The sequence below is a fragment of the Aulonocara stuartgranti genome (genome assembly GCF_965226115.1).
Source record: "Aulonocara stuartgranti genome assembly, chromosome: 12".
Classification (NCBI taxonomy): domain Eukaryota; kingdom Metazoa; phylum Chordata; class Actinopteri; order Cichliformes; family Cichlidae; genus Aulonocara; species Aulonocara stuartgranti.
In genome coordinates this window covers 22,664,602-22,688,735 of record NC_138948.1, presented here as the reverse complement: position 1 = coordinate 22,688,735, position 24,134 = coordinate 22,664,602, and the positions used below count along the sequence as shown (strand labels likewise).

At 38.3% G+C, this 24,134-nt stretch overlaps 2 protein-coding genes across 4 annotated transcripts in view; one reads left to right on the top strand and one right to left on the bottom strand.

The window, feature by feature from the left end:
* Positions 1 to 5,201, bottom strand: part of LOC309718598 (uncharacterized protein) — a 311,824-nt gene extending 306,623 nt beyond the window's left edge. The window contains exon 1 of one of the 3 annotated variants that reach the window (XM_082554024.1): positions 4,889 to 5,201. The gene's annotated coding sequence lies outside the window, so the exon portion shown is untranslated. The remainder of the gene's footprint in view (positions 1 to 4,888) is intronic. The other 2 variants (XM_082554021.1, XM_082554020.1) reach the window with 2 other exon arrangements.
* A 3,918-nt stretch (positions 5,202 to 9,119) lies between these two features.
* LOC309718599 (arrestin domain-containing protein 3-like) lies at positions 9,120 to 17,800 on the top strand. The gene is made up of 6 exons (XM_082554026.1): positions 9,120 to 9,514; positions 13,736 to 13,793; positions 14,734 to 14,881; positions 15,514 to 15,610; positions 16,141 to 16,397; positions 16,614 to 17,800. The coding sequence occupies exons 1-6, from the start codon at positions 9,259 to 9,261 to the stop codon at positions 17,223 to 17,225; spliced, it is 1,428 nt and encodes a 475-aa protein (XP_082410152.1). The 5' UTR covers positions 9,120 to 9,258; the 3' UTR covers positions 17,226 to 17,800.
* The last annotated feature ends 6,334 nt before the right edge of the window (positions 17,801 to 24,134 follow it).

Below are 24,134 nucleotides of genomic sequence, written 5' to 3'. Positions count from 1 at the left end.
TTTTTCCATTTATGACTTTACCAGTATTCCTGACACATTTTGTTTCTGTTGCATGTAGGTTAAAATGAGAAAATGAGGTGTACACATAAGTAAACAATTTAAAATACTGTTATCCTTGGTGGGTTTGACATAGTGGCTCATAAACCAGTTTTCCATTTGTTACAGGCTCTAGTTAGTGTGACCCTCCAACACAAACAGAATAAAGCACTGCAAACACCAGCTGAAATCCAAGACAACAATGGAGATGTCATTCACCCTGCCCCTGAAGAAGACTGTCCTTTGGGGGGGGTAGTCGGATAGGACTCCCACAATAGGACCCTGGCTTGTTAGTCAGCTGGCAGGGTAACACACGTTGGGTGAGTGCAAAGGTTAGTTGGATAGCAGTAACTTAAAGTAAGCTCACCAGATATACTCAGTCTTATCCATGATATCAGATTTATCTAGCCTCAGAACTCTAGTCAGAACTACAATAGGGATTCTGACCTTAACAAGTCTGTTTCTAGCAGCTTTTCAGCACTTACACACACACACACACACACACACACACACACACACATATATATATATATATATATATATATATGATCCATCACTAATAGTGTGTATGAAAGAGGAAATATTTTAATAGCTGTTTGTAAGCACTGGTCTTCTAGTCAGCATTGCGCTTGCATAAAACTAATCAGAAGTTCTCAGCCTTATTTGTAATGAACTGTGGATCACCAATATGCTCCTAAACATGTTTGTTTACAGTCTGCCCTCTGTGCTAATTAGAATGTGACCCTGCACACACACGAAAACACAAATGGAAGGTGGGTGTATGTGTACGCATACACATACATACAAACTCCCCACAGCAATATTAACAGCACAATTCCATCCGACTGATATTGGAATTTTTCGAAAGAGCAAACCAATAGATAACCTATTACAAAACTATAAGAGATCAATAGCTAATTTCTTTGCATTGATTACCACTTGGACATTTAACATGCGCCCTGTGGCCACAATGTGTGTTCCACAAGCTTAGATCCCCATTGGCTCTCATGAGTATTAAAATTATCGATTCAGACAGAGGACTAAAAATGTCAAGCTGTTCATTAATCTTAATAAAGACTGGACTTGACCAAGGCACCCTTTCTCCCAATGCAGGGATACAACCTATCCAACTAGGAGGACATGGCAAAGATTAATGAGCTTCTACTGTGGGATGTGATTTAAGTCTTTGCGATTAATATATCAATTCCAAAAGAACGAGTCTTTTATACCAGCGATTATTTTTACCCAGGGTGCACCTAAAGACAACATTTTAAAATTCATATCAACTGCTTAATAGAAGTTCTTTCTTGCAAAATTTCAATGAAACTTCACAAAACAAGCAGTAATGAGGTCTTTGTGAGCTAGGAAGCAGCATCTGCCATTATGCTACAGATGGTCCTGTGCGGTCCATAATACACCATTTTTATCAGCACTGCCTGACAACTAGTTTCATCTCTCTCTCGTAGATGACTGTCAAAGCATTCGGGGCTGTCTTTAGCTTAATGAGGGCCCTAAGCAGGATATAATTTGCTCACTTTTTTCACTTTTAATTACTTTAATATTTCTGCCACACTTACACTCATATGTTTCCTGTCTTGATTTGCTACATTCATATCCGCTAATCAGAGAGGTATCACATTATTCTGAAGCAAAAGCACTTTGAAACTGGCTCTTTTGCATGCTCACATTAATATATCCTATTACTAAAAGACTAAAAGTGGTATTTTGATGGAGATTGTATTATAAATATTGCAGGACTTTACAATTAAGATAAATCTAACATCCTAATCCATACACAGAAATCTAGAAATCACAATGGCACAGAGATATACATTCTGCTAAATCACAGTGAGCATTTATTAAACATGTCCTCATTCCTTCCATTTTTCATGATGTAGAACTTACTTGGCTTTGGTTTTTCATGCAGGGCCTGCCCTTTTGTATGTTTCAAAGGTCAATCTTAGTTATCTGAATGAACACTCCTGGACTTCAAGCCAATGTCATATAAAAGGGTTTCTGTCTTAAGTTTTACTTTTAATATAAATAAGTAATTCACACAGGTTCACATACATAGTCTCTTCTAAATTTTGGAGAGCTGTAAAATAGGTTCCGTTCTAAGGTTAATTTTGTTTATTAACCAAAAAACAAGAGTTGGATTCCATGTTGCTGCAATCAAAATGCTGTATATTATGAAACAGTAAAAGTAGAAATGCTGGCAGTAACACGTAATTTGGTTGGTAACGACATGCCCAGCAACACCAAACACAAATGGAGAGAAAAAAAGGTGTAGCAGCACTCAGCAACTAGGAACTAACCTGTGGCACTTTTAAAGAGCTTTTCATTTTTTCCATCTTCATTTATCACTCCTCCTTTTCAACTATTCTTTTTCTTTTGGTGGTCTCTAGCATTTCTCACATTGTTGTGATTGTCTGGTTGCTCTGACTTCATTTACCCCTCCTTCCTTCACTGTTTTGACAATATTGCCAAGGTAACAGTCTCCATGACATTTTCTGTTTGCACTGTATCACCCAACTGAGAGTAATCGAAGTAAGGGACTTTTGGTGGTAATTTCAATATTACTAAATAACATTTCTAACTACCTGAAGCACAGTACACATCCCACAGACAGCAGTGTGAAATCATGTCTTCATCAGAATCAGAATCAGAAACTTTATTGTCATTGTCATGAGAACAACGAAATTAAGAATGGTCCCCGATCATTGCATCATCCCTAGCAATATCAAAATATAAATAAAACAATAAAATTCAATAAATAAAATAGATAGAATACTTAAAATACTAATAAGATATAACAGTAAAACATTCACATACATTCCCACACACATGCTTCAGACCGTGCATAGATTAACACAAGAGTGGCGTGATGGACATTTTTTTGTAGTATTCAGATGTGTTATTGCAGTTGGATAACAGCTGTGTTTGAGTCTATTAGTCCATACCACACAGAGTTTGTGAAATACATCACTGGGGAGTCTTAAAAGGTTTCCCTTTTCTAAATAACTCTCAGATACAGCATGTATAAATAATTTATATTGGCCTACCTGAGTATCCTTGTCTCCATTTCTAATATCTGCCTTTTGGCTACTTTCTGTTTTACTCTGAAGGTTAGTGTTTGTATCCTGTGTTAACTTTTACTTTCTTTCTCTGTCTTCTCCTAACGGTTGTCGAGAGTCTTAATTTCTCTTTTGCTTGTTCTCTGGTTTCCTTCCTGAATTTAGGACCTCACTCCTAACTCAATATCTGAATGTTTTTACTCATTTTTTTTTTAATCTTCATCAACCACAGAATAACCATCAGCTGTGCTTAAAACGTGAAACCAACATTATCAGGTGTTTCTCTTATATGCGTCAACATGAGATTTAGCCTGCTAACTAGACTGACAACACAAGTAGAGGTTATTTAACATTTCTGAACTTTGGATAATGCCTATTAGAAGAAATTAATACCAATAAGTCACACTAGAAGACGTAGCCCTAATGCAACAGCATGTGAACAGCTCAGCTTAAAAAAAAAAAGAGTACCAGTGTGTCAAATCAGGATCACCATGAGAGTTAGATACTGACAGAACAGTTATAGAGACAATGAAGGCAACAGTGTTAACAGTAAAGTTTTACATCCATATAGCAGCCATCCCAGGTCTAGTCAGCTGGTTGAAGATTATGTGGGCAAAGAGAAAGCGTGTCTAGTCATCCATTTATGGACAGTAACTGTGAGAAGGATTAGAGTTACTGTAGGTGGTCCAGCCTACATTCAGTCAGTCAACCAAGGGAAAACACTCTCTGACCAGGACAGACAGATTCTATGTTAATTAATGAACTGGGGAGATAACACATAACATGATTTTCTCAGTGAAAACTAGCTAAACATGGCTAACAGTTAATATTAACCATTGCATAATTAGTTACTATGACTCTGTTCAACAAAATAATAAGCTAAACAAAGGGCTGTGCTACAATCACTCTGAAGTGGTCTGGAAGTTCCTGAGACACAAGAAAGCACAGCCATAGATTTTTCAACAGACGCTTGTTTAAAAAGAAAAACAAAAGGTGCCAAAGAGATACGAAAGTCTAAACATAAGTTGAAGATAATAAATATTTATCTAAATATAAATAATTTGGTGATAATCAGGCCAGACTTCACAGTTTTCCTCGCACACAAGTGGACACACTGGCACATTACTGGAAATATTAAGCACAATGAGCACAATCCATATTAGGTAGACTTTGTACTAGGATGTGCATCAGACGTTTGCCTTCTATTCTCTTCTGTCAGGAAAGTGACATAAAAAGAATACTCTGACACACTTGTTTTTGCAATAATGATGCTCCTGTTTTGTTTATAATAACAGATTTTTGTTGTGCTTTTCTAAAATTTGTCCAACTTCAACCTGCGGAAAGTTTAGTCTGCTTGTTTGTTTTTCAGTTTTTTTGCTTTGTTTGTTTCAGTGGAATTCTTATGAGTTAGGAGTATGATATGAGTTGGGTTAAGTAAACACAATATAACCAGTTGTCAGAATGTATGCCAGCGTCAGAGGATGAGCTAGCTTGTCTCCATCCTGGCAAAGAGAAAGGTTCACATGAGCATCAGTAACCTTTATTTATCTAGCGTCAAGCTGTAGCTGAGAAAGTACTTCTATTGCTACATTCAATATATATTGTTCTGCCTGTCACAAGATAAACAGTGCTAACGTCTTAGCTTCATTGCCACAGTAATGTGCTACTGCTAGCTATAGTTGACATTAAGTGAACCATTTAGCTTTAACCAACATAAACTTGACATTTCTGTGTTCAGCAGGGAATGTCAATATGCTACGTTGAAAGAACGCACTTACCTAGTTGTTTTTGTTTTGTTTTTTTAAGTTCCAGTTCGATGTTTCCCTTCTTAGCATTTTGGTGACTCAGATTCCCATCATCCCACATTCCAAGAGAGGTTCTGAGCATGTCCATTGTTAGTCCGATTAATCGTAATCTGACCAGTTTAGTTTAGTTTTTGTTTTGTTTGTTTTTTTTACATCAGATTTGATTTTTTTTTATTAATATTATTATTTTACTTCACATTTCCAAATGAATTTGTAAATTAGGGTTAAAACAGTTCACTTTTTCTCCAGAAGCATTTGTCTGTCATTTATGCCATATACGATATACAATAATTCTGTAAAACTCTGTAAAAACCTATTTTTTTATGCTGAATATATTGCTTTTTTTTTTTTTTTTTTGCTATTAATGTAATTTGTTAGCATTTAGGGAATTAAGGAACAGGCTGCTTGCATTGTAGATATAACCTTTATAGAAAGTGGCTGTGTGAAAAGGGTAAGTGCAGAAATTTGGATGCTTGAATTTACCTTGAGTCACTGAGTATATAGCCTATTTTGCTGTCCCTGGGGATAACATAAAACGTGGTTACTATTACAGTTATATATGAAGGCAATTTACTCAGTGTACAAGAATATAACAAATATCAATTTGGGACTTATATCATTTATATAATGCAGATTTTGCAGTGGGAATGGGTATAGTGACTACACAAATTGCACTAAGGAACAGTCGTCTCCCCCTCCCCCCACCCACCAAAAAAAAAAAAAAACTTTCTTGATGATATCATTTATATGATATAAATGATAAATGATGTGGTTCTTATTCTTTTTCTGCTGCTCCCTTTAGGGGTTGTCACAGCAGATCATCTCCCCCTGTCACATACTCTTCCTAGCATCCTTCTCTGTTACGTCAGCCTTCTACATATCCTCCGTTAAAACATCCGTGAATCTTCCCCATGGTCTTCTGCCCGGCAGCTCCATATTCAACTTTTCTTGACCAGTATAACCACTGTTCCTCCCCTCCACATGTCCATGCCCTACCAGTGACGCCTCTCTAACTTTGAATCAAAATGCTCAACCTGAACTGTCTCTCTGATTAACTCATTTGTAATCTTGTCTTTCGTGGTCACTCCCAATGAAAATCTTAATATTTTCAATTCTGCCAACTCTGCCTTGGCCTCCTGTTTTTCTGTGAGTACTACCGTCTCCAAAACACATATTATGGCAGGTCTTGCTACCAATTTGTAAATCTTCCCTATTGTTTTGTGCTATTCTTATTTTGCAAATCACTAGCGAGAATAGTCTCCACCCACTAAACCCTGCCTCCATTCTCTTGTTCTTTTGCTTATTTAAAGGTATTTAAACTCACCTGCCTTCACTACCTCTGCTCCTTGCAGCTTTACTGTTACACCCATCTCACTCTCATTCACACACATGTATTTTGGCTTCTACTGACTTTCATTTGGCTTCTCCCCAGAGCATACCTCCACCCCTCCAGGTTCTCTTCCGCCTGCTCCTTATTCTCACTGCTGATCACAATCTCTTCTGTAAAGATAAGGCTAACCTAATCTGTTAACCTGTCCATCACCATTGCAAACAAAAAGGGGTTTAGAGCAGAAGCATGATGTAATCCCACCCCACATCCTGAACCCATTGGTCACACCTACTGCACACCTCACCACTTTCCTGCTGTCCTCATACATGTCCTGTACCACCCTCATATTCCTTTCTGCCATGTCTGACTTTCTAATGCAGTAGTTGTATGTTTTCTCTAGATCTACAAACACACTGAGCATTTCCTTCCTTTAATTTCCCTTGGGATTAATAAAATATTCTGATTCAGATTCTGAAGTATTCTTGCTCTATTTCCTCTGTCCACCAGATATACCAGAATACCATCTGATGCTGCCTAGCTACATTGTCCCCTGACACAAACTTGCAGCCTCTTATCTATTTCGGATTGCATCTTCTGGATAAGATATAGTCCACCTCTATGCATCTTCCTCTACTCTTACACATCACCCTATGTTTCTCCTTCTTCTTAAAGCATGAATTTACCACAGCCATTTCCATACAATACCTAGGGAATGCACACTGACAACATTCAACATCATGCCTTCGATTTCCAACATCAAACTTATGATCAACACTTCACACCGACAACACTATTCACATGGTCTTCCAAGATTACCTCTACTCCCTTTTCTCTTTCTCCCTCACATATTTTCTCAATCACCTCTTCCTTTGTCTTTGGCCAACACAGTTTCTAATAACACCCTGTTGGAAAACAGCACCAGAGGTGGTTGTTAACCCCAACCAATTTGGTATGGAAATCTCATCCTTTATGAGCTACATGTTTCATTTGGCTAAGATTTTACATTGCATGCCTTTTCTGACGCAATCATCCCCATTTATCTCTGCTGACCACCCAGGTCCCTAATGGTGGGTGAGGCCCTGTCAAGCCTGGAATTAAACATTTGTTCTAGTTTACAACTTTTTAAAGTAATTAAAGTCTAAATTAAATTGTCTGAAGCATTGGTTGGGTGATTTAAGTTTGATTCTAAAAAATACTGGAGGCTCTTTCATGACAGTGGATTAGTCCACCACATACTTGGACTTCGCATCACAGCTAATTTATTCCATCCACTTGACTGCTCATGTGCACTGTGAGTTGTGTCTTTCCCCATTAAAGCTATTTCAGGGTATTACAATAAAGAAGAGAAAGCAAGGAGACAGAAAGAAAGCAAACTGAGGGAAGTCAGATATTAACAAATGTCTTTCAAAGAGAAAGAAAGTGGTGAACACCACACAACTAACAGGTTAAGATTGAATTAGCTAAGAGGAGTTGTTAATGACAGTGAGTCAATGTAATATGTGACACTGTATCTATTAAAATGTTCTAGCACAACAACAAAAAGGTAGATAATGGAGTAACAGTAGGTCCATCTCCAAATGATATGACCTCATGTTGTGGCAACTAAAAGTTATTCCAAGCAATCATTTGTATCAATAGAAGTTCCAATAGATAGCTTAGCAACACTAACAGCAAGTACCATTAAAGACCAGTGGTTTTTAGCTGGTGTGCCATGAGGTCAGCAAGCCATTTTGGTGAACGTAGTGCAGGCAGTGAACCCAGGCTGATAAAATTTATTTTTAGAATATCACAATGGCACTGTTCCTTAATTTAAAAAAATAAATAATTTTAGTTTGTTGGTAGTTATTTTTTTATGGCAATTCATGTGTTCATTACTGTCAGGCAGCTTACTAACATGAACAGTCAGCGATGTTGAGTCAGTGTACAGTCAGTGATTACTTAATTATTCAGTGCCCACGAGACCATTAGACTACTGTATAACTTTTGTATTTGTATTAACATTAAAAGAACACTTACAGAGAATGGCTATAGCAGACCATAAACCTAGTTTAAAGCAATGCATTTTAATATACTGCTATTAGGTGTACTCAGCCAAGGTACTATTATTATAGTGTTATAGTGTCATAGACACAAATATGTTTTAAGAATTATCAAAACAGAAATCAAGACAATGAAACTATTTACAGTTATTATGCTGTGTATTAGGCTGTCCGCTGTTTAAGAAGCTAACATCAAACCTGTATGCTTCATTCTAGCAGAGGGTCTGTCTATGTTGCAGGTAGTGAGCAAGAAGACAAGAAAGAAGATGACAGAAAAAAGAGAGGAAAATGAAGGTTTCCCTGAGCCCGGTGGAAAGAATGACAATAGAGAAAATGGTATTAGAAAACAGCTTTTAAAAAAATAAGATTGCATTTTAAGTTTGTTTTCATTTTTTTTAATATCACGGAAATAAAACCTAATTAAAATTTGCAAAAAATCATACAATCTTGAAATTGATATGCAAAGCAACACTCATGTAACTATAAAGTAATTGTGGACACGATGGTGAAATAAAAGTTGAACTGTGAAACTTTTCAGACTTATTGAAAATCATTTGTTTTCAATTAAATGTGGTGAAAAGCTGCTGTTTTATTAGTAACATTACTGGCTACCCTAATGACCACTACTGATTGCTACTGACAGTTGTTGAAGGATTCCTGAGAAAGTGCGTGTGTGCTAGAGTACCCTGTCAGCGGACCTGTATTTATGAATGAAACTAATGCGCTTTAAAAACAGGGAACAGGGAATCTTCCTCACAATCCAGCTTCCTGTGACCACTCTCTCCGTTCTACAGCGGATGGCAGTAGAGGTCTTCCAGCAGTAACGACCCTCCTGGGCGTGGTCTTCTGCTCACCACAGTTTACGACAAACGCCATAGTGTCTCGGCCAAGGAGTAGCGTGTAGTGGAAACGTTTGTTAAGTAGTAACAGTCTTTTATTTTTTCATATTATTGTGCCTGAACCGCTTTGCTACGATGCCTTCAGTTGAAAGCTTTACTGTCGCATATGACGCAGTGAATGAATTCGTGACTTTTTCGGAGGGAGACACTATAACAGGGACTGTAACTCTGGCCTTATCCAAGGAAACCTCAGTTCAAAGCCTGTTTATCAAGGCGAAAGGGGACGCTAACGTCCGGTGGTCTCAGAAGAGCGGTGACCATACTCATACGTACTCTGCGCACACAAGATATTTCAAACTAAAGGAATTTTTAATCCCAGAGAGCGCCAGCGGTATGTAACACACTTTACAGTCTTCTTGTAAATGTTTGTTTTTGCAATGTATTGTAAAGGTATTTGCAAAAAAACAAAACAAAAACCCGACAACGAAACAACAACAAAGAATTAAAGGTATTCAATTAATCTTTAGTGTTGCAAATGTAGAAGGAGCTATCAATTTTTGGCAAAGTAATTAGGCAATTACTTTTACACAGCGCACAAAAACACTGTGACGTCAGACACATTCACACTCACTTTTTTCATCTGCGTAAATAAATCACATGGCTGATGATATGTGCCATGGTGATCCATAAATATGATCACAAGTTTATTTAATTATTTTCAACCCAACAAAACTAATAACAAAAACATGATGCTGATGCTATGAACACTCTACACACATGAGTCAAGATGCAGAAAAACTGCTCACGGAAACGCTGCACACTCCAGTTATCATAGTTATCATAGTTTTCGTTTCCGTCTCTTTTATGAGTTCTCAGACAGATAATGTGTAGCTTGCTCATCAGCTCAGAAGAGACCACAACCTAACATCTAACATTGTTTTCTGAAAACTTCCCCAGACAGTGGCAAAGACTTGCACTTTCATATTCAATTCAGCTTCTCCATCAAGTAGTTTTAGCCGTTTCATACAGGGTTCAGCATATTAGTTTTCACAGGTGTGCTCTATATCTCAACAATGGCTCATATTAGGATGACAGTTTTACCAAACAGGTCAAGTGCCTCTATGCATGTCATTAGTTTAAATATTTACCCATTTTACTTAATCTCATATGTCATTGTACTGAATTTGAGCAACCCTAAGCTTAATGCAGATTACTTTTAACAATTATCCACCTCAATTAAATCTATGGTCTGGAGCACAGGCTGTTGTCGAACAGGGCAAGCTAAAGAATAAACATTTTGTGTCAGCAAGGGGTAGGGGAAAGCCATTCACCAGAGCATATCTTAAGTGCTGCTGATGTGGGCTGGCGTCCTCCACACGCTCTTCAAGGCTGGTATGTTTTCTGAAAACTTCTAACACTTGAATCTCTTCCATTTATAAGCCTGCGATTAACCGCACGGCTCAGGTCCGCGTGAAACCCGCGCAAGCAAAGCTGATTACACAGCAAGCAAGACACGAAGTAGGCAAAGTTCTTCATGTTTCTCGTGCACGGGAGAGAACCGGACAAACGCCGTTCCTTCGCTTGACCCCAGTTGCTCTCGTCCGCTCCCCCGTAACACTGCTCTTTTATTGAGGTTACATGAATATGCATAGGTTCATTAACATATGACGTCTACATACACACAAAGAGTACCTTGCCTGTGTGTGTGTGTGTGTGTGTGTGTGTGTGTGTGTGTGTGGGGTCAGAGTGTGACCCCATAAATGACTTCCCTAAACCTGCTGGTCTGGAAGTCCAACAGTTCATCTAAACAAAAGGCACTTAGACTAAAACCTACCATAAAACAATAAGAGAAGGTACGACCTCTCCCATGCTCCCAGAGTGCTCTCTAATGCACACAAAGTTTGCAGACTATTAAGGATCAAACCTCTACCAATCTACAACTAATTATAAAACTCTAAGCATATATAAGTAGATATTTCTAAGCATAAATGACAATCAACAATACAAAACCTAACACTATTTATCGAGGTAAAAAGTCTCATTGACATTAAAGAATCAGAATCAGAAACTTTATTGTCATTGTCATGAGAACAACGAAATTAAGAATGGTCCCCGATCATTGCATCATCCCTAGCAATATCAAAATATAAATAAAACAATAAAATTCAATAAATAAAATAGATAGAATACTTAAAATACTAATAAGATATAACAGTAAAACATTCACATACATTCCCACACACATGCTTCAGACCGTGCATAGATTAACACAAGAGTGGCGTGATGGACATTTTTTTGTAGTATTCAGATGTGTTATTGCAGTTGGATAACAGCTGTGTTTGAGTCTATTAGTCCTTGCTCTGATTGCCCTGTACCGTCTGCCTGAGGGCAACAGTTCGAACAGGGAGTGGCCAGGATGTGAGGTGTCTTTTATGATGTTTTGGGCCTTTTTAAAACAGTGGGCGTTGTGTAGAACTTCCAGTGTGGGGAGAGGGCAGCCAGTGATCTTTTGGGCGGTGTTAATGATCCCTTGGAGTGCTTTCCTCTGAGCCCCTGTGCAGCTAGTGTACCAGATGCATAATGCAGTAAGTTAGAACACTCTCAATGGTGGCTCTGTAGAAGGACACCAGCAGTCTCTGTGTGATGTTATTCCTCCTGAGAATTCTCAGGAAGTACAGTCTCTGTTGGGCCTTTTTCAGCAGCTAGGAGGTGTTCACGCTCCAGGAAAGGTTCTCCTCTATATTGACTCCCAGGAAGCGGAAGCTTGCCACCCTTTCTACACAGTCCCCATTTATGAATAGTGGTTGGATCTCTGCCTTTTTCCTTCTGAAGTCTATTATGAGTTCTTTGGTTTTTGAAGTGTTGAGGAGGAGGTTATTGGCCTTACACCATGACGTCAGCTGCTCCACCTCGTCTCTGTACGTAGACTCGTCTCCCTTGGAAATGAGCCCCACCACTGTGGTGTCATCTGCAAATTTCACAAAGATGTTGCTGTGGTGGCGAGGAGTGCAGTCGTGTGTGTAGAGAGAGTAGAGCAGTGGACTGAGCACACAGCCCTGGGGTGAGCCAGTGCTGAAGCTCAGGGCTGAGGATGTGTGATGGCCAACTCTGACTCTCTGTCTACGGCCCGAGAGGAAGCTATTGATCCACATGCAGGTGCTGTATGGAAGCCCCAGGTCTTGTAGCTTGGCCACCAGTTTGTGTGGAAGGATGGTGTTAAAAGCTGAGCAGTAATCCACGAAGAGCATCCGCACATAGCTACCATGCTCTTCCAGGTGAGTTAATGCAGCATGGAGTGCTGTGGCTACAGCGTCTTCCGTGGATCGGTTTGCTCTGTAGGCAAACTGGTGTGGATCCAGGCTGCGGGGCAGGGCTGCTGTGATGTGTCTGCGGACCAGCTTCTCAAAGCATTTCATTACCACTGGGGTGAGTGCCACCGGTCTGTAGTCATTCAGGCCGGTGATGTGGGGCTTCTTAGGCAAGGGGACTATGGTGGAGGACTTCAGGCAGAGTGGGACAGTCGCCTGTGCGAGGGATTTGTTGAAAATCCTGGTGAAGATCCCAGCCAGCTGTCCTGCACAATCCCTCAATATTCGACCTGGCACACCATCAGGACCCGCCGCCTTCCTCGGGTTAACAGCCAAGATGTATTTTTAACATAGTTAACTTTTAACTGTGTATTTATTGGCATTTATTAGTCTTTATTAGTATTCATAGTATATTTGGTGTATATTTGGTGTGTTCTTGGATACTGCTGGATTTTGAGAAATTTCCCCTGGCGATGAATGTATTTTTTTTTCTTTCTCTTCTTTGCAAAAAAATATAACATTTCAAAGACACGTTTCTCAAACAGAATACACGTGAATGGGAAACAAAACATGTTATATTAAATACTTTTATATTTAATTGTTAGTGTTGAAGTTCTAATTTATAATTTAATAAATGTAATAATAATAATGTGTGTTCTGTGAAGAAAGTTCAAGTGACTCAAAAGAAATGGGTTGATTATACTTTAGAAAAAACAGTAAGTACAATAATGCACATGTAAAAAATCTGTGCTTTCCTTATTTTCTATATAAATCCTGTTAACTACAGTCTATTTATCAATATATTACACGTTTAAAAAAAAATCTCACACACACACACACACACACAGAGAAACAGGACACCTGTTCTTAAGCATACCTTTCTTTTGTACTTTGGGGACAAACCTACTATCAACTTAACACTTAAACATTCATCTGTTTTTTTTGCTTGTTTTTATTTTACATAATTTTGTGTATATTTAACATTTTGAAATATAATTTCGATACAGAAACATGAGCGTTTAAGCATGTTAGTTGGTCAAACTGGAGTCATAGACTGTATTAGAAGCCCAATATAGAATCTTTATTTACAATCAGCAGCTACAAAAAGCATCTAATTTCTCCTTTTTTTGTCTCTTTATTCGTGGTTAAAGCAGACTGCAAAGTGTCTAAGTAAATTACAGGAGTCACAGGAATGTAGAGGACAAAACTTGTAATACTAAAGTGCAGTAGAAAAGTATTGAATAGTAATCGTTATGTACCTGTATTTGAAAATTTTACAATACTTCATTTTCCTTCATTTTCAGAAACGGTTTTGCCCCAAGGGATTCATGTCTACAGATTCAGTTTCCAAATACCACCAGGGTAAGTACAGTTAGTCAGCTGACCAAAACAATGGTTTGAATTTACACTTTAACAGTGATTCGAACAAACACAAAAAGTGGATCAATAAAATAGCAGCAACTCAGGGCATTTAGGCATGTAGATATGGTTAAGACGATGTGTTGAAGTTTGAACTTAGTGTCAGAATGGCGAAGAAAGATGAGTTAAGTGAATTTAAATGTGGCATCTTTGTTTGTCCCAGAGTATTTTTTCAGTATCTACTGAGTTTTTCTTACACAACATCTCTAGGGTTTACAGCGTAAATATCCAGTTAGCAGCTGTTGTCTAAGTGAAAATTGCTCATGTCAAGTCAGAAGAGAATGAAAAGGCTGCTTTGAGCTGATATGAAAAGTAACTCAAAAATCACTCATTACAACAAGCGTATAAGTAGAATATCTGAATGTACAGCACGTTGAACTTTGAAGTAGATGGGCTACAGCAGCAGAAACCACACCTATCAACTGAGAATTCATCCTTCTTTAGCAACATTTCATGCTGCTGCTGCTGGTGTAATGGCTTGAGGGATATTTTCTTGGCACACTTTGGAACCCTTAGCTTGAGCTGACAATCATTAGAGGCTACTTGAGTATTGTGGCTGGCCATATCCATCCGTTTATAACCACATTGCTGTTTCCAGCTTTGTGAGATACCATGTCACAAAGCTCATATCGTCTCAACCTGGTTTCTTGAACATTATGAGTTCACTATAGCATAATGGACCAAAATCTCCAAGGAATAATCCCAGCATGTTGTTGAATCTGTGCCACAAAGAACTGAGGCAGTTCTGAAAACAAAAGGGGTTCAAACCATCACAAGTAAGGTGTACTTCATAACTTGACTGCTGAATGTGTACATGCGTTGGAAACATGATGTTATTTCACTTGACATTGCATAACTTAAAGTCTGCTGTTTCCCTACACAGAAGCATGCCTTCATTCTTCAGAGGGACTCATGGAAAAATTGTCTACAAGCTAGAAGCAAAACTGTTAAGGGGCTGGAGGATGAACAGTACAGCAGAGAAGGAGATCAAATTTGTCTCCAAATGTGTTCCAAACCTTCATTCTCTGATGGTGTGTACAGTACTTAAAAATACATTCAGCCATCTTTGATATGTTGTGTATTCTCCCGCTACGTGGTATGCACTCAGTGCCAACCGTCCTTCTTGTACACGTAGCACTTCTTGGGGGGTTCATATACGAGAAAAACAATGGTTGTTTCAAATAATGGCCATTATTGGCCAGATAATTCTACTTTCATTTGTTCAAGGTAGGCGATACAGCTCTGAGAACTATCCACGAACACACTGTAATGGAGGTGAAATGTTTCCCAGCAGAAATGTTAACAATCCAAAAGACTCAGCTCTAATTATTAACAGTAATGACCGGTGCATTCCGTTTAAAGTGTTACCTGGTTGATCCAGCTCCATCAGTTAAAGCAGTGACAGGTGAAACGAATAGAATTGATAATCTTGTCATAATGCAGTGCTGCTATCCTTGTAATACACACCAACGTACCATAACCATGCTAAAGACCCAGCATATGCCTTCAGCAAGGCAATCCCGATAGCAGTGGTCTCCCCACAGCAGGATAATATGCCCTGCCCCACAAGAAAGAGGTTTATACCCAGGCCCCCAAAACACCAACTGTCTTCTGCTTTCTGCCAGGCCTCTTAGGACTGTTTTGCTTGTTTATTCCACTGTAGTCACCGCAAGTTGGTTCAACGAACAAAAAGATGGGTTTTTTCTCAAAAGGACACGTACACATGGATGTAACTGTGGACAGGATCGGTTACGCAGCAGGTATTAAAATTTCTTTTCAAATGTTGTAGGTCTCAATTCGTTTTATACTCTTTTCTCATTATACCAAAAAATATTTTTGTGTGGTTGAACATAGGCAGAGTTCAATAAATTAGCTAATAATGGAGGATGCAAAAAGACTATTGAGATCATAGTTGACAAACTTTTCATTCCCATAATGTAGAAACTATCCAATTTATTGGCATCTTGTAAGTAAAGAGATATTAATATGTTATCTGCTTTATTTAATGTATTTTGTCCATTCCAGTGCCCCAAAGGCCAACTTGATCATTTGGCATCCAGGGAAACCTATTTGCCACAGTGTTAATACAACTGCAAGTTAAGCCTGTACTCTTAAGAAATAAGAAATCTAGGGATGTTGCCTACCTTGCACTTTCAGAAATTCCTTTCCAATAGTTTGACTTTAAGTAATAGGTGTTGTGACTTTCTGGTGTATATTAGACAATGGCACTTTAGTCAACTGAAAAATGTAAAGACAATTGTATTTAAAATCTTCTTTTTTTTTTTTACAGGTGAAACAATAGTGGTTCTTGCTAAAGTTGACAATTCTTCATCCAGTGACATGACACCGAAATTTAGCTTAATACAGAAAGTCGTGTACCATGCCAATGGCAGAACCAAACATGAGAATACAGTTTGTCATAAAGTTGCTGACAACTGTATTAAACCAAAAACACGGAAGGAGCTCAGATGTGAAATAAAGATTCCTAGTGATTACATGCTGACAATCCAGAACTGTGATATTATCTCAGTGGAATACTGTGTAAAGGTATGTAGTACTGTATCCTAAAGCAAAACTTGAATTTTTGTGGGAACCGATATTATGATTTATGCATGACAGAGCCATTTGTAATTAACTGTGTGAACAGCAATGAATATCATTGAGGAAGTGGCGTTCAGATGTTCTCTTGTTGCTTTTCCAGTGTAAAAATAAAAGCATCATGTACTAATGAGACAGATTTACATATATTTTTCTTTCTCCTAGGTATATCTGGACATCAGCTTTGCTTTTGATCCAGAGATTCTGTGCCCAGTGGTCATTTTACCTCCTGGCTTGGCTCCTGGCTGTCTGAGTAATATAAATGTAGGTCCCTATCCAACAGGTGCTATTGGGGGTCCAAGCAACAGTGACTTCCCTCCCCCCACAATGCCCATGGGCCTTCAATCTATGTCTCCACATTCAGGCAGTTATGGATATCCAGGAGTCCAAAGCTATTCAGCACCACCACCACCTATATACCCAAATAACCCTGCTGTATATGGTGGACCAGCGGGTGTGCAAACTTCTCAGCCAACACACATGTTTGGAAGCTACAATAACCCAGTGCCACAGGTGCCTTCGCCATATGGAACTCCATTTTCATCTTCATTATCTTCTGTCCTGCACCCGCCACCACCCCCAACACCACCCCAACAATTTCACCAACCCCCATCTGCCCTTGAGAGCCAGCCATCTCCTTCTATTCAATCTCCAGTACCTCCTGCGTACAACATGCTGCCTTCTGCACCAGTGATGAATGTAGACTTCCTGTCTCAGTCAGATGGAGCTCCTCCATCATACTCACTCCTTTTCCCAGACAAATCTGATGCAAAATAACTGACTAAATGCTAAATGGTCAATTAGTGAGTTATTTAGTTATAAACTAAACCTGTGTAGGTACAGATTTGACATTAGACCACCCCTATTATGTCTTGAACAATTTTTTTATTAAAATGAAATTGTTAATGTATGCAGTATTTATCATTTAGTCACCTATATACTGGACTTTATATACTGGGCATAAATAAGACTTTTGCACTGCATGTGATTTAATGAGCAGGTCAGGTCGTTCATTAACTTTGTACAGCTACTTATGCCTTAATTATCATGGTGCACTGTATTTTGCATTGTTCAAAGTGCCCTTTTCAGTATTAATATCTACCTCACTGCTCTATTTAGTAGGGGTGGGGGAAAAAATCGATACTGTGTAGTATCGTGATATTTTGTTTGCTAATAATGTATCGATACAGGGACAGCAGAAATCGATATTTTGTTACAAAAAAAGTTTTTGTGGACTGGACTGACTTCAGAGCATGTTGATCCTTTTTCTGAGCAAGAATCCTGACATTCCTTCACTGTCCAAATGTGTTTAACTTTTTTTTTTGACAGCAATAAACATGACAGTTTACTGATTTTAATGTAAGACATGTTTTATTTTAATTAAGTTTAAAACTTTTTTATTTAATGTAAAATTATATTTTGTTTTAATTTACTTTCAAATTCTTCAGTTGCTGAATGGGCTGCATAGTTTTCATAAATTACATAGTTTAGAATAGTTATAATTGTACCAGATGGTTGCATTCAGTTAAGTTGGACTAGACTGTAATACAAACCGTTCAGTTTGTCAACAATAAAACTGACTGAAATGAGAGAAGGACTGAGTGCGAGACTTTGATATTAGATAAATGAATATTGATAAAGTTTACCTTTATGTACAGAATCTGAATATCGCAAAATATTTTAAAAAATTGCAATAATATCGTATCGTGGGATGTATGGTGATTCCCACCTCTACTATTTAGAGGAATATTATAACAAAATTGCCAACACTGCATCAGGCTTTTTAGATATATGTATTATATATATATATATATATATATATATATATATATATATATATATATATGTATTATATATATATATATGTATTATATATATATATATATATGTATTATATATATATATATATATATAGATATATATATTATATATATAGATATATATATTATATATATAGATATATATATTATATATATAGATATATATATTATATATATATATATGAGAGACATATTTATTTCCTCTATACTTTAGTGTGTTGAGTTTATCTCAGTTCAATGCAATTTTACCTATGTAGCGTCAAATCACAACAACAGTCAAAGCGTTTAATATTTTTCCTACCTCTGTTATAAATATTTATTATTATAAAATGTTACAATATTATTTTTTTGCAAACTGCCAGTTTTTTCTCTGAGTTGTAGAGCTGAATAAAGTTATGTGAAGTTTATTTTTTGAATGTTTGTGAATAGTAGTAATTAGTTAATTTTTTTTATATGGTAGAGCATGTCCACAATAGTCAAACTGATAGTAAGTAATCTCATTCATCTGATTTTTTTCAATCTTATCAGGCAACTCTCTTTAACAGTGTGAAATCTTGTTCTAGTCTAATACCCTTGGCCGTCAAACAATTTTGAAGACAGATTTACTCTGAATACCAAACCAAAATTGCGCAAGTCCTTCCTGCTGTGCAATAGCTGAGGTGATTTGCTTAAAGCAATGTTGTAAAAATGTTGCAACTGTTTTACATGGGTTAGGCAGTTGGATATGTTTTCTTCTTTCTTTTTTAAACCTCATGCTTTAGGCAAAGGCAGACAATCATTTGTAAATTCAGCTGGCTGGCATCAAAGAAAGCAGTCCATTTGACCAACAATCTAGCATGTCTCCAATACAGGACTTCAGTCTCACTTATGAATCGGTCAGCAATGATGACATTTTTCCTGGAGGAGACACTATCGTAGGCACAGCTACTTAAAGAAAAAAAAATTCTGACCAATACATAAATAAACTGAAATAACTGATAATAAACTGAAAAGACAAAAGACAATGGACTTCATTCACGACTAGTTCACACATAAACTCTGTGGATGAATGTTTCACAGAGAAATCTGTGATTCATTGGGACTTTCTTATCTGAATTTATCTGTAATAATAATAATGGATTGGATTTATATAGCGCTTTTCAAGGCACCCAAAGCGCTTTTACAATGCCACTATTCATTCACTGTCACATTCATACACTGGTGGAGGCAAGCTACAGTTGTAGCCACAGCTGCCCTGGGGCAGACTGACAGAAGCGAGGCTGCCATATCGTGTACTCATTGAACAAATTGTTAGACCCTGTGTACAAGCAGATGATGAAGACCTGGATGTCTTATGTTAAAGTCAAGCAAGGAAAAATAGTGGTTGGAGACTGCAGTACAACCAAAATTATCCCAAATGTGTACATCAAAAGCAAGATCTTGTTGTCTCTTAAATGGTTGCTTCAAACATGGGGACCTGATCTGCAACCATTTTCAGGTCAGTGATTTAAATGAAAATGACAATAGGAAGACAGAAGGTAATGCCTGTCACATGCCTGTCTCCCAGTACTCGTGACAGGCATAAACCTACTATGGTCATATTGTTTATGAGGAAACAAATATGTGAGCTTTACTTCACAGATAACATAATTATTTTGCTTCTACTTTGTACCCTCAATATTTACGGAGTACAAAGGAGCAGTAATAAACTATTGGTCAAATTCATCATGTATTTAATAACAACTATGAAAAGTGGGGACAGTGCTTTTCAGCTGTGGTACCAAGCTCTGAAACTGTTAATCACTCCACCTCCACCTGCTCATGATTAGATAGAATTGTGGAACATCTTTGTCTAAATAATGTAGGCTAATCTGGACAGAGGTGATCTTAATCATTACTAAATTTATAGGCATGCTGGTAATCTACAAAAATGCCATTATAGCTATGATAACCTATGCAACTGCGGTCTATATTGCTAATAATATCATTCACCAGCATCTTTGCACATTCACAACTGCTTTTGTTGTTATGGTGCTTAGGTTACTGCCAATACTTGTGGGAGGTACTGATGACAGAACCAGGGTGTACAAAAGAGTAACATCCCTAACGTAGCATGCAGCCATCACAGACATGCATACTTAACCTGTCACGTACAAAAATGTCATCTACATTATAAGTGTCATGATGTGTGCTGTGGCAGGCAGGATGTAGGACCCAAAAGCAGGACTCTGAGACAGAATGACAAACTAAAGGCGGCAGCTTCATTGCTGGAGAACGTATGAACATGAAATACAACTGAACTAGAAACTCAAAAACAGAAACACTACCTTACTAGAAGCACAGAGAAGAAAGAAAAAAAACAGCACAGTGAGGGTATGACACTTCAGGACTTAAAAACACAGGCAGGACAACGAGAGGATGGGGAACAGGTGGTAACACAGCTGGGACAAATTAGACCTAACGACACACACTGATGGCGGTAAAACATAATCTCTAATAGCAAGAAACTAAACAATTTAACATGAATACATGAAAATACAATAAAACCATAAACCACTCAAAGAATCTAACTATCCTTTTAACCAGTTAACACAGTCCAAAACCTAGAGATTAAAAACTAACATAAGCACACAAACACAAAAAAACTGATATAAAACAAAGAAATATTAACCAAAATCAAACAAAGCACATGAACACTTGGTCACCAGACACAGGACCATGACAAAAGGACTGGGTCTGTTTGGTACCGTGTCCATAGTCCTGTTCAGTGAGTGAAAATATATACTCCAAGGAACAAGCCCAAATGTCTGTTTACTATCAACAGAAAACTGCTAACCAGGAAGTCGATAGATAGATAGATAGATAGATAGATAGATAGATAGATAGATAGATAGATAGATAGAATAATTTTATTTCGAACATACAAATATAACTGAAATAACAAGAGAAAAGAAAAACAACCACAAACGCCCAATCCCCTTTACAAACCATCCTAGACTTGTGTAAGTTAAGATGTAAATGACCACTTGATCGAAGGGCTCTGGAGGGTGTATAAAGCAGCAAAAAGTCAGACAAATAGTCTGGCCGTTTAGCACTTTATAAGTCAAAAGTAAGATTTTAAATTTAATTCTAAAACGCACTGGAAGCCAATGAAGGGAAGCAAGCACGGCAGTAATGTGTTGGTGTCTCTTCACATGAGTCAAAAGGCGGGCTGCAACATTTTGTACAAGTTGGAGCCGTGCCAAGCTGGACTGACTGACACCAACGTATAGTGAATTACAGTAATCCAGTTGAGATAAGACGGACGGACGGATTGCTCGTTCCAAGTTTTTAAAGGATAAAAATTATCTCACCTTGGATAGGAGCCGTAATTTTAAAAAGGACCACTAAACAACTGAATTAATTTGTTTTTCAAATGTAAGTTTGCTATCCAAGAAACCTCCCAGATTTTTACAAGCCCAAATCTGGGGCATTGAAATTACAGCTTAGTCCAAAAATAATTATTTTATCCTCATTGAAGGTAAGAAAATTTGAGGCCATCCAGGTTTTAACTTCGTAAAGACATTTGAATAGGGATTCCACGGGAGTGGAAGTGTTTCTATTAAACCGAAGATAAATCTGGGTGTTGTCGGCATAAGCGTGAAAGCAGATGTTATGCTTCCTAAACATTAGGCCTAGGGGTAACATATAGACTGAAAAGAGAATTGGGCCTAATACAGAACCCTGCGGGTTCCACAAGGAAAAGGAGCTGGGGAAGAAATAAAATCATCAAGACTCATGGAAAAAGTTCTGTCAGACAGGTAAGACCTAAACCATTCCAAAGGGATGCCTTTGATACCACATTGCTCCAAACGTGAGATCAGAATGCTGTGGTCAACAGTATCAAAGGCTGCAATTAAGTCTAGAAGCAGGAGCACAGCTGAGTCTCCTGAGTCGGTGATTAATAAAATATCATTAAGTACTTTTAGGAGGGCAGTTTCTGTACTGTGGTGGGTTTTGAAGCCCGGCTGGAACTTCTCGAAAATATTATGACTATTTAGAAAGGATTGTAGCTGCTCAAATACAATCCTTTCTAGAATTTTTGACAGAAACGGAAGCTTGGAAATAGGTCTGAAATTAGCAAGAACAGAGGAGTCGAGGTTTGTTTTTTTAAGTACTGGCTGCACTACAGCGTTCTTGAATCCAGTTGGTCCTATTCCAGAGCTAAGACTACTATTAAAAATAGTTAAAATGTCAGGGCCGACTACCTTAATAATCTTTTTTTAGAAAATGTGTTGGGACTTCATCTGTGGGGCAGGATGATGTCTTTATGCTATTACAAAGATCTTCCACTTGGTTAAGACATACAGGCTCAAACTGGTCAAAAGCAGTTGAGCAGGTATATGTTAATGAGACATCATACAGAGACAGGGTATATGCAGATCGAAGCATTTCTTAATTCTTATTAATAAAGAACTCCAAGAATCTATTGCAGGTTTCACCGGAGCTATCTATATGGAAGGCAGGGGAGGTATTCAAGGCCAAATCAATTGAGAAAAGAGTTATTAGAGTTGTTCTCAATATTTGCTGCTTTGTACATTGTTCCTGCAGTGCTGAAGTCAACAAAATCCTTAAATTTCAGAATTTTGAGAAAGAAAAATCTGATATTTATGCCTTTGTACATGATTTATGATTTTGGGCTCTTGGCTTTCGGCGGAGGCGGTCACGTTTTCTCTTGTCTCCTCTCCCTCCCTTATCTTCCTGCTTGACTTCCCTTGTCTTTGTCTAGTCTCCTCTAACTCTCAGAGACTCTCTCCGTCTTGTTCTCTAAAAAAATAAATGCCTAAATGTCACTGACACCCCTGACGAGAAATCTGGGCGTGGGCCTGTGGGAACATTTGCTGCCAGGTATGAGTGGCGTATCATGTCTCTGGCAGCACTCTCAATAGAGGATGTTGAAGACACCTACCTACCTATTCAGAACCATGATAACTGGATTCCTGCTGATTGGAACTGGCACAGCCCTGGCTTATCAACAAATAATGAAAAGCGGTCACAGCTGTTCAAGATCCCACAAGGCTGGTCAGCATGACTGACGATGGGTAGAGCCATGAGCACTCAGACTGTGTTTAGTGAACGTGATATGGATTAAATCACAGAGAAGCTCACGGCTCTGCAACAGGAGATCTAGAATTGGGACCAGTGACAGACATTAGAGCAACTACGGAACTGGAAAGCAGCTCTTCGCCCTACACCAAACCCAAACAATCACAATCTATCATTTGGCCTTCACTCATGAACTGGAAGCTCGAAATCCGGAGCTGGAACAAATACTCCCCAGATTACAAGACTGTGTTGACTCTCTGCCCTATCCTTCTACTTCCTCAAGGTCATCTGCATCAACTTGGGGATTGTTGACTTTCACTTAACTAGGTGAAAGGAGACCGTCTCATTAGTTGGATACAGGATACACACACACACACACACACACACACACACACACACACACACACACACACACACACACACACACACACACACACACACGTACTCAGACACTGATATACAGTCACCCCTACAAACACTTCTGATGTACTTGTCTTTTATGTTGTGAGATGTGATGATTCATGTGCTATATATACCTGCTGATGGTTCCAACACCATCATTAAGTTTGCAGATGACACCACGGTGATTGGCCTCATCAGTGACAACGATGAGGCCGCCTACAGGGAGGAGGTGGATCGTCTGGCTGAGTGGTGCGACACAAACAACCTGCTGCTTAACACCGAGAAGACCAAGGAGCTCATCGTGGACTACAGGAGGAATGCTGACCCACATCCACCCATCCACATTAAGGGGACGGCTGTGGAGCGTGTGAGCAGCTTCAAGTTCCTGGGAGTCCACATC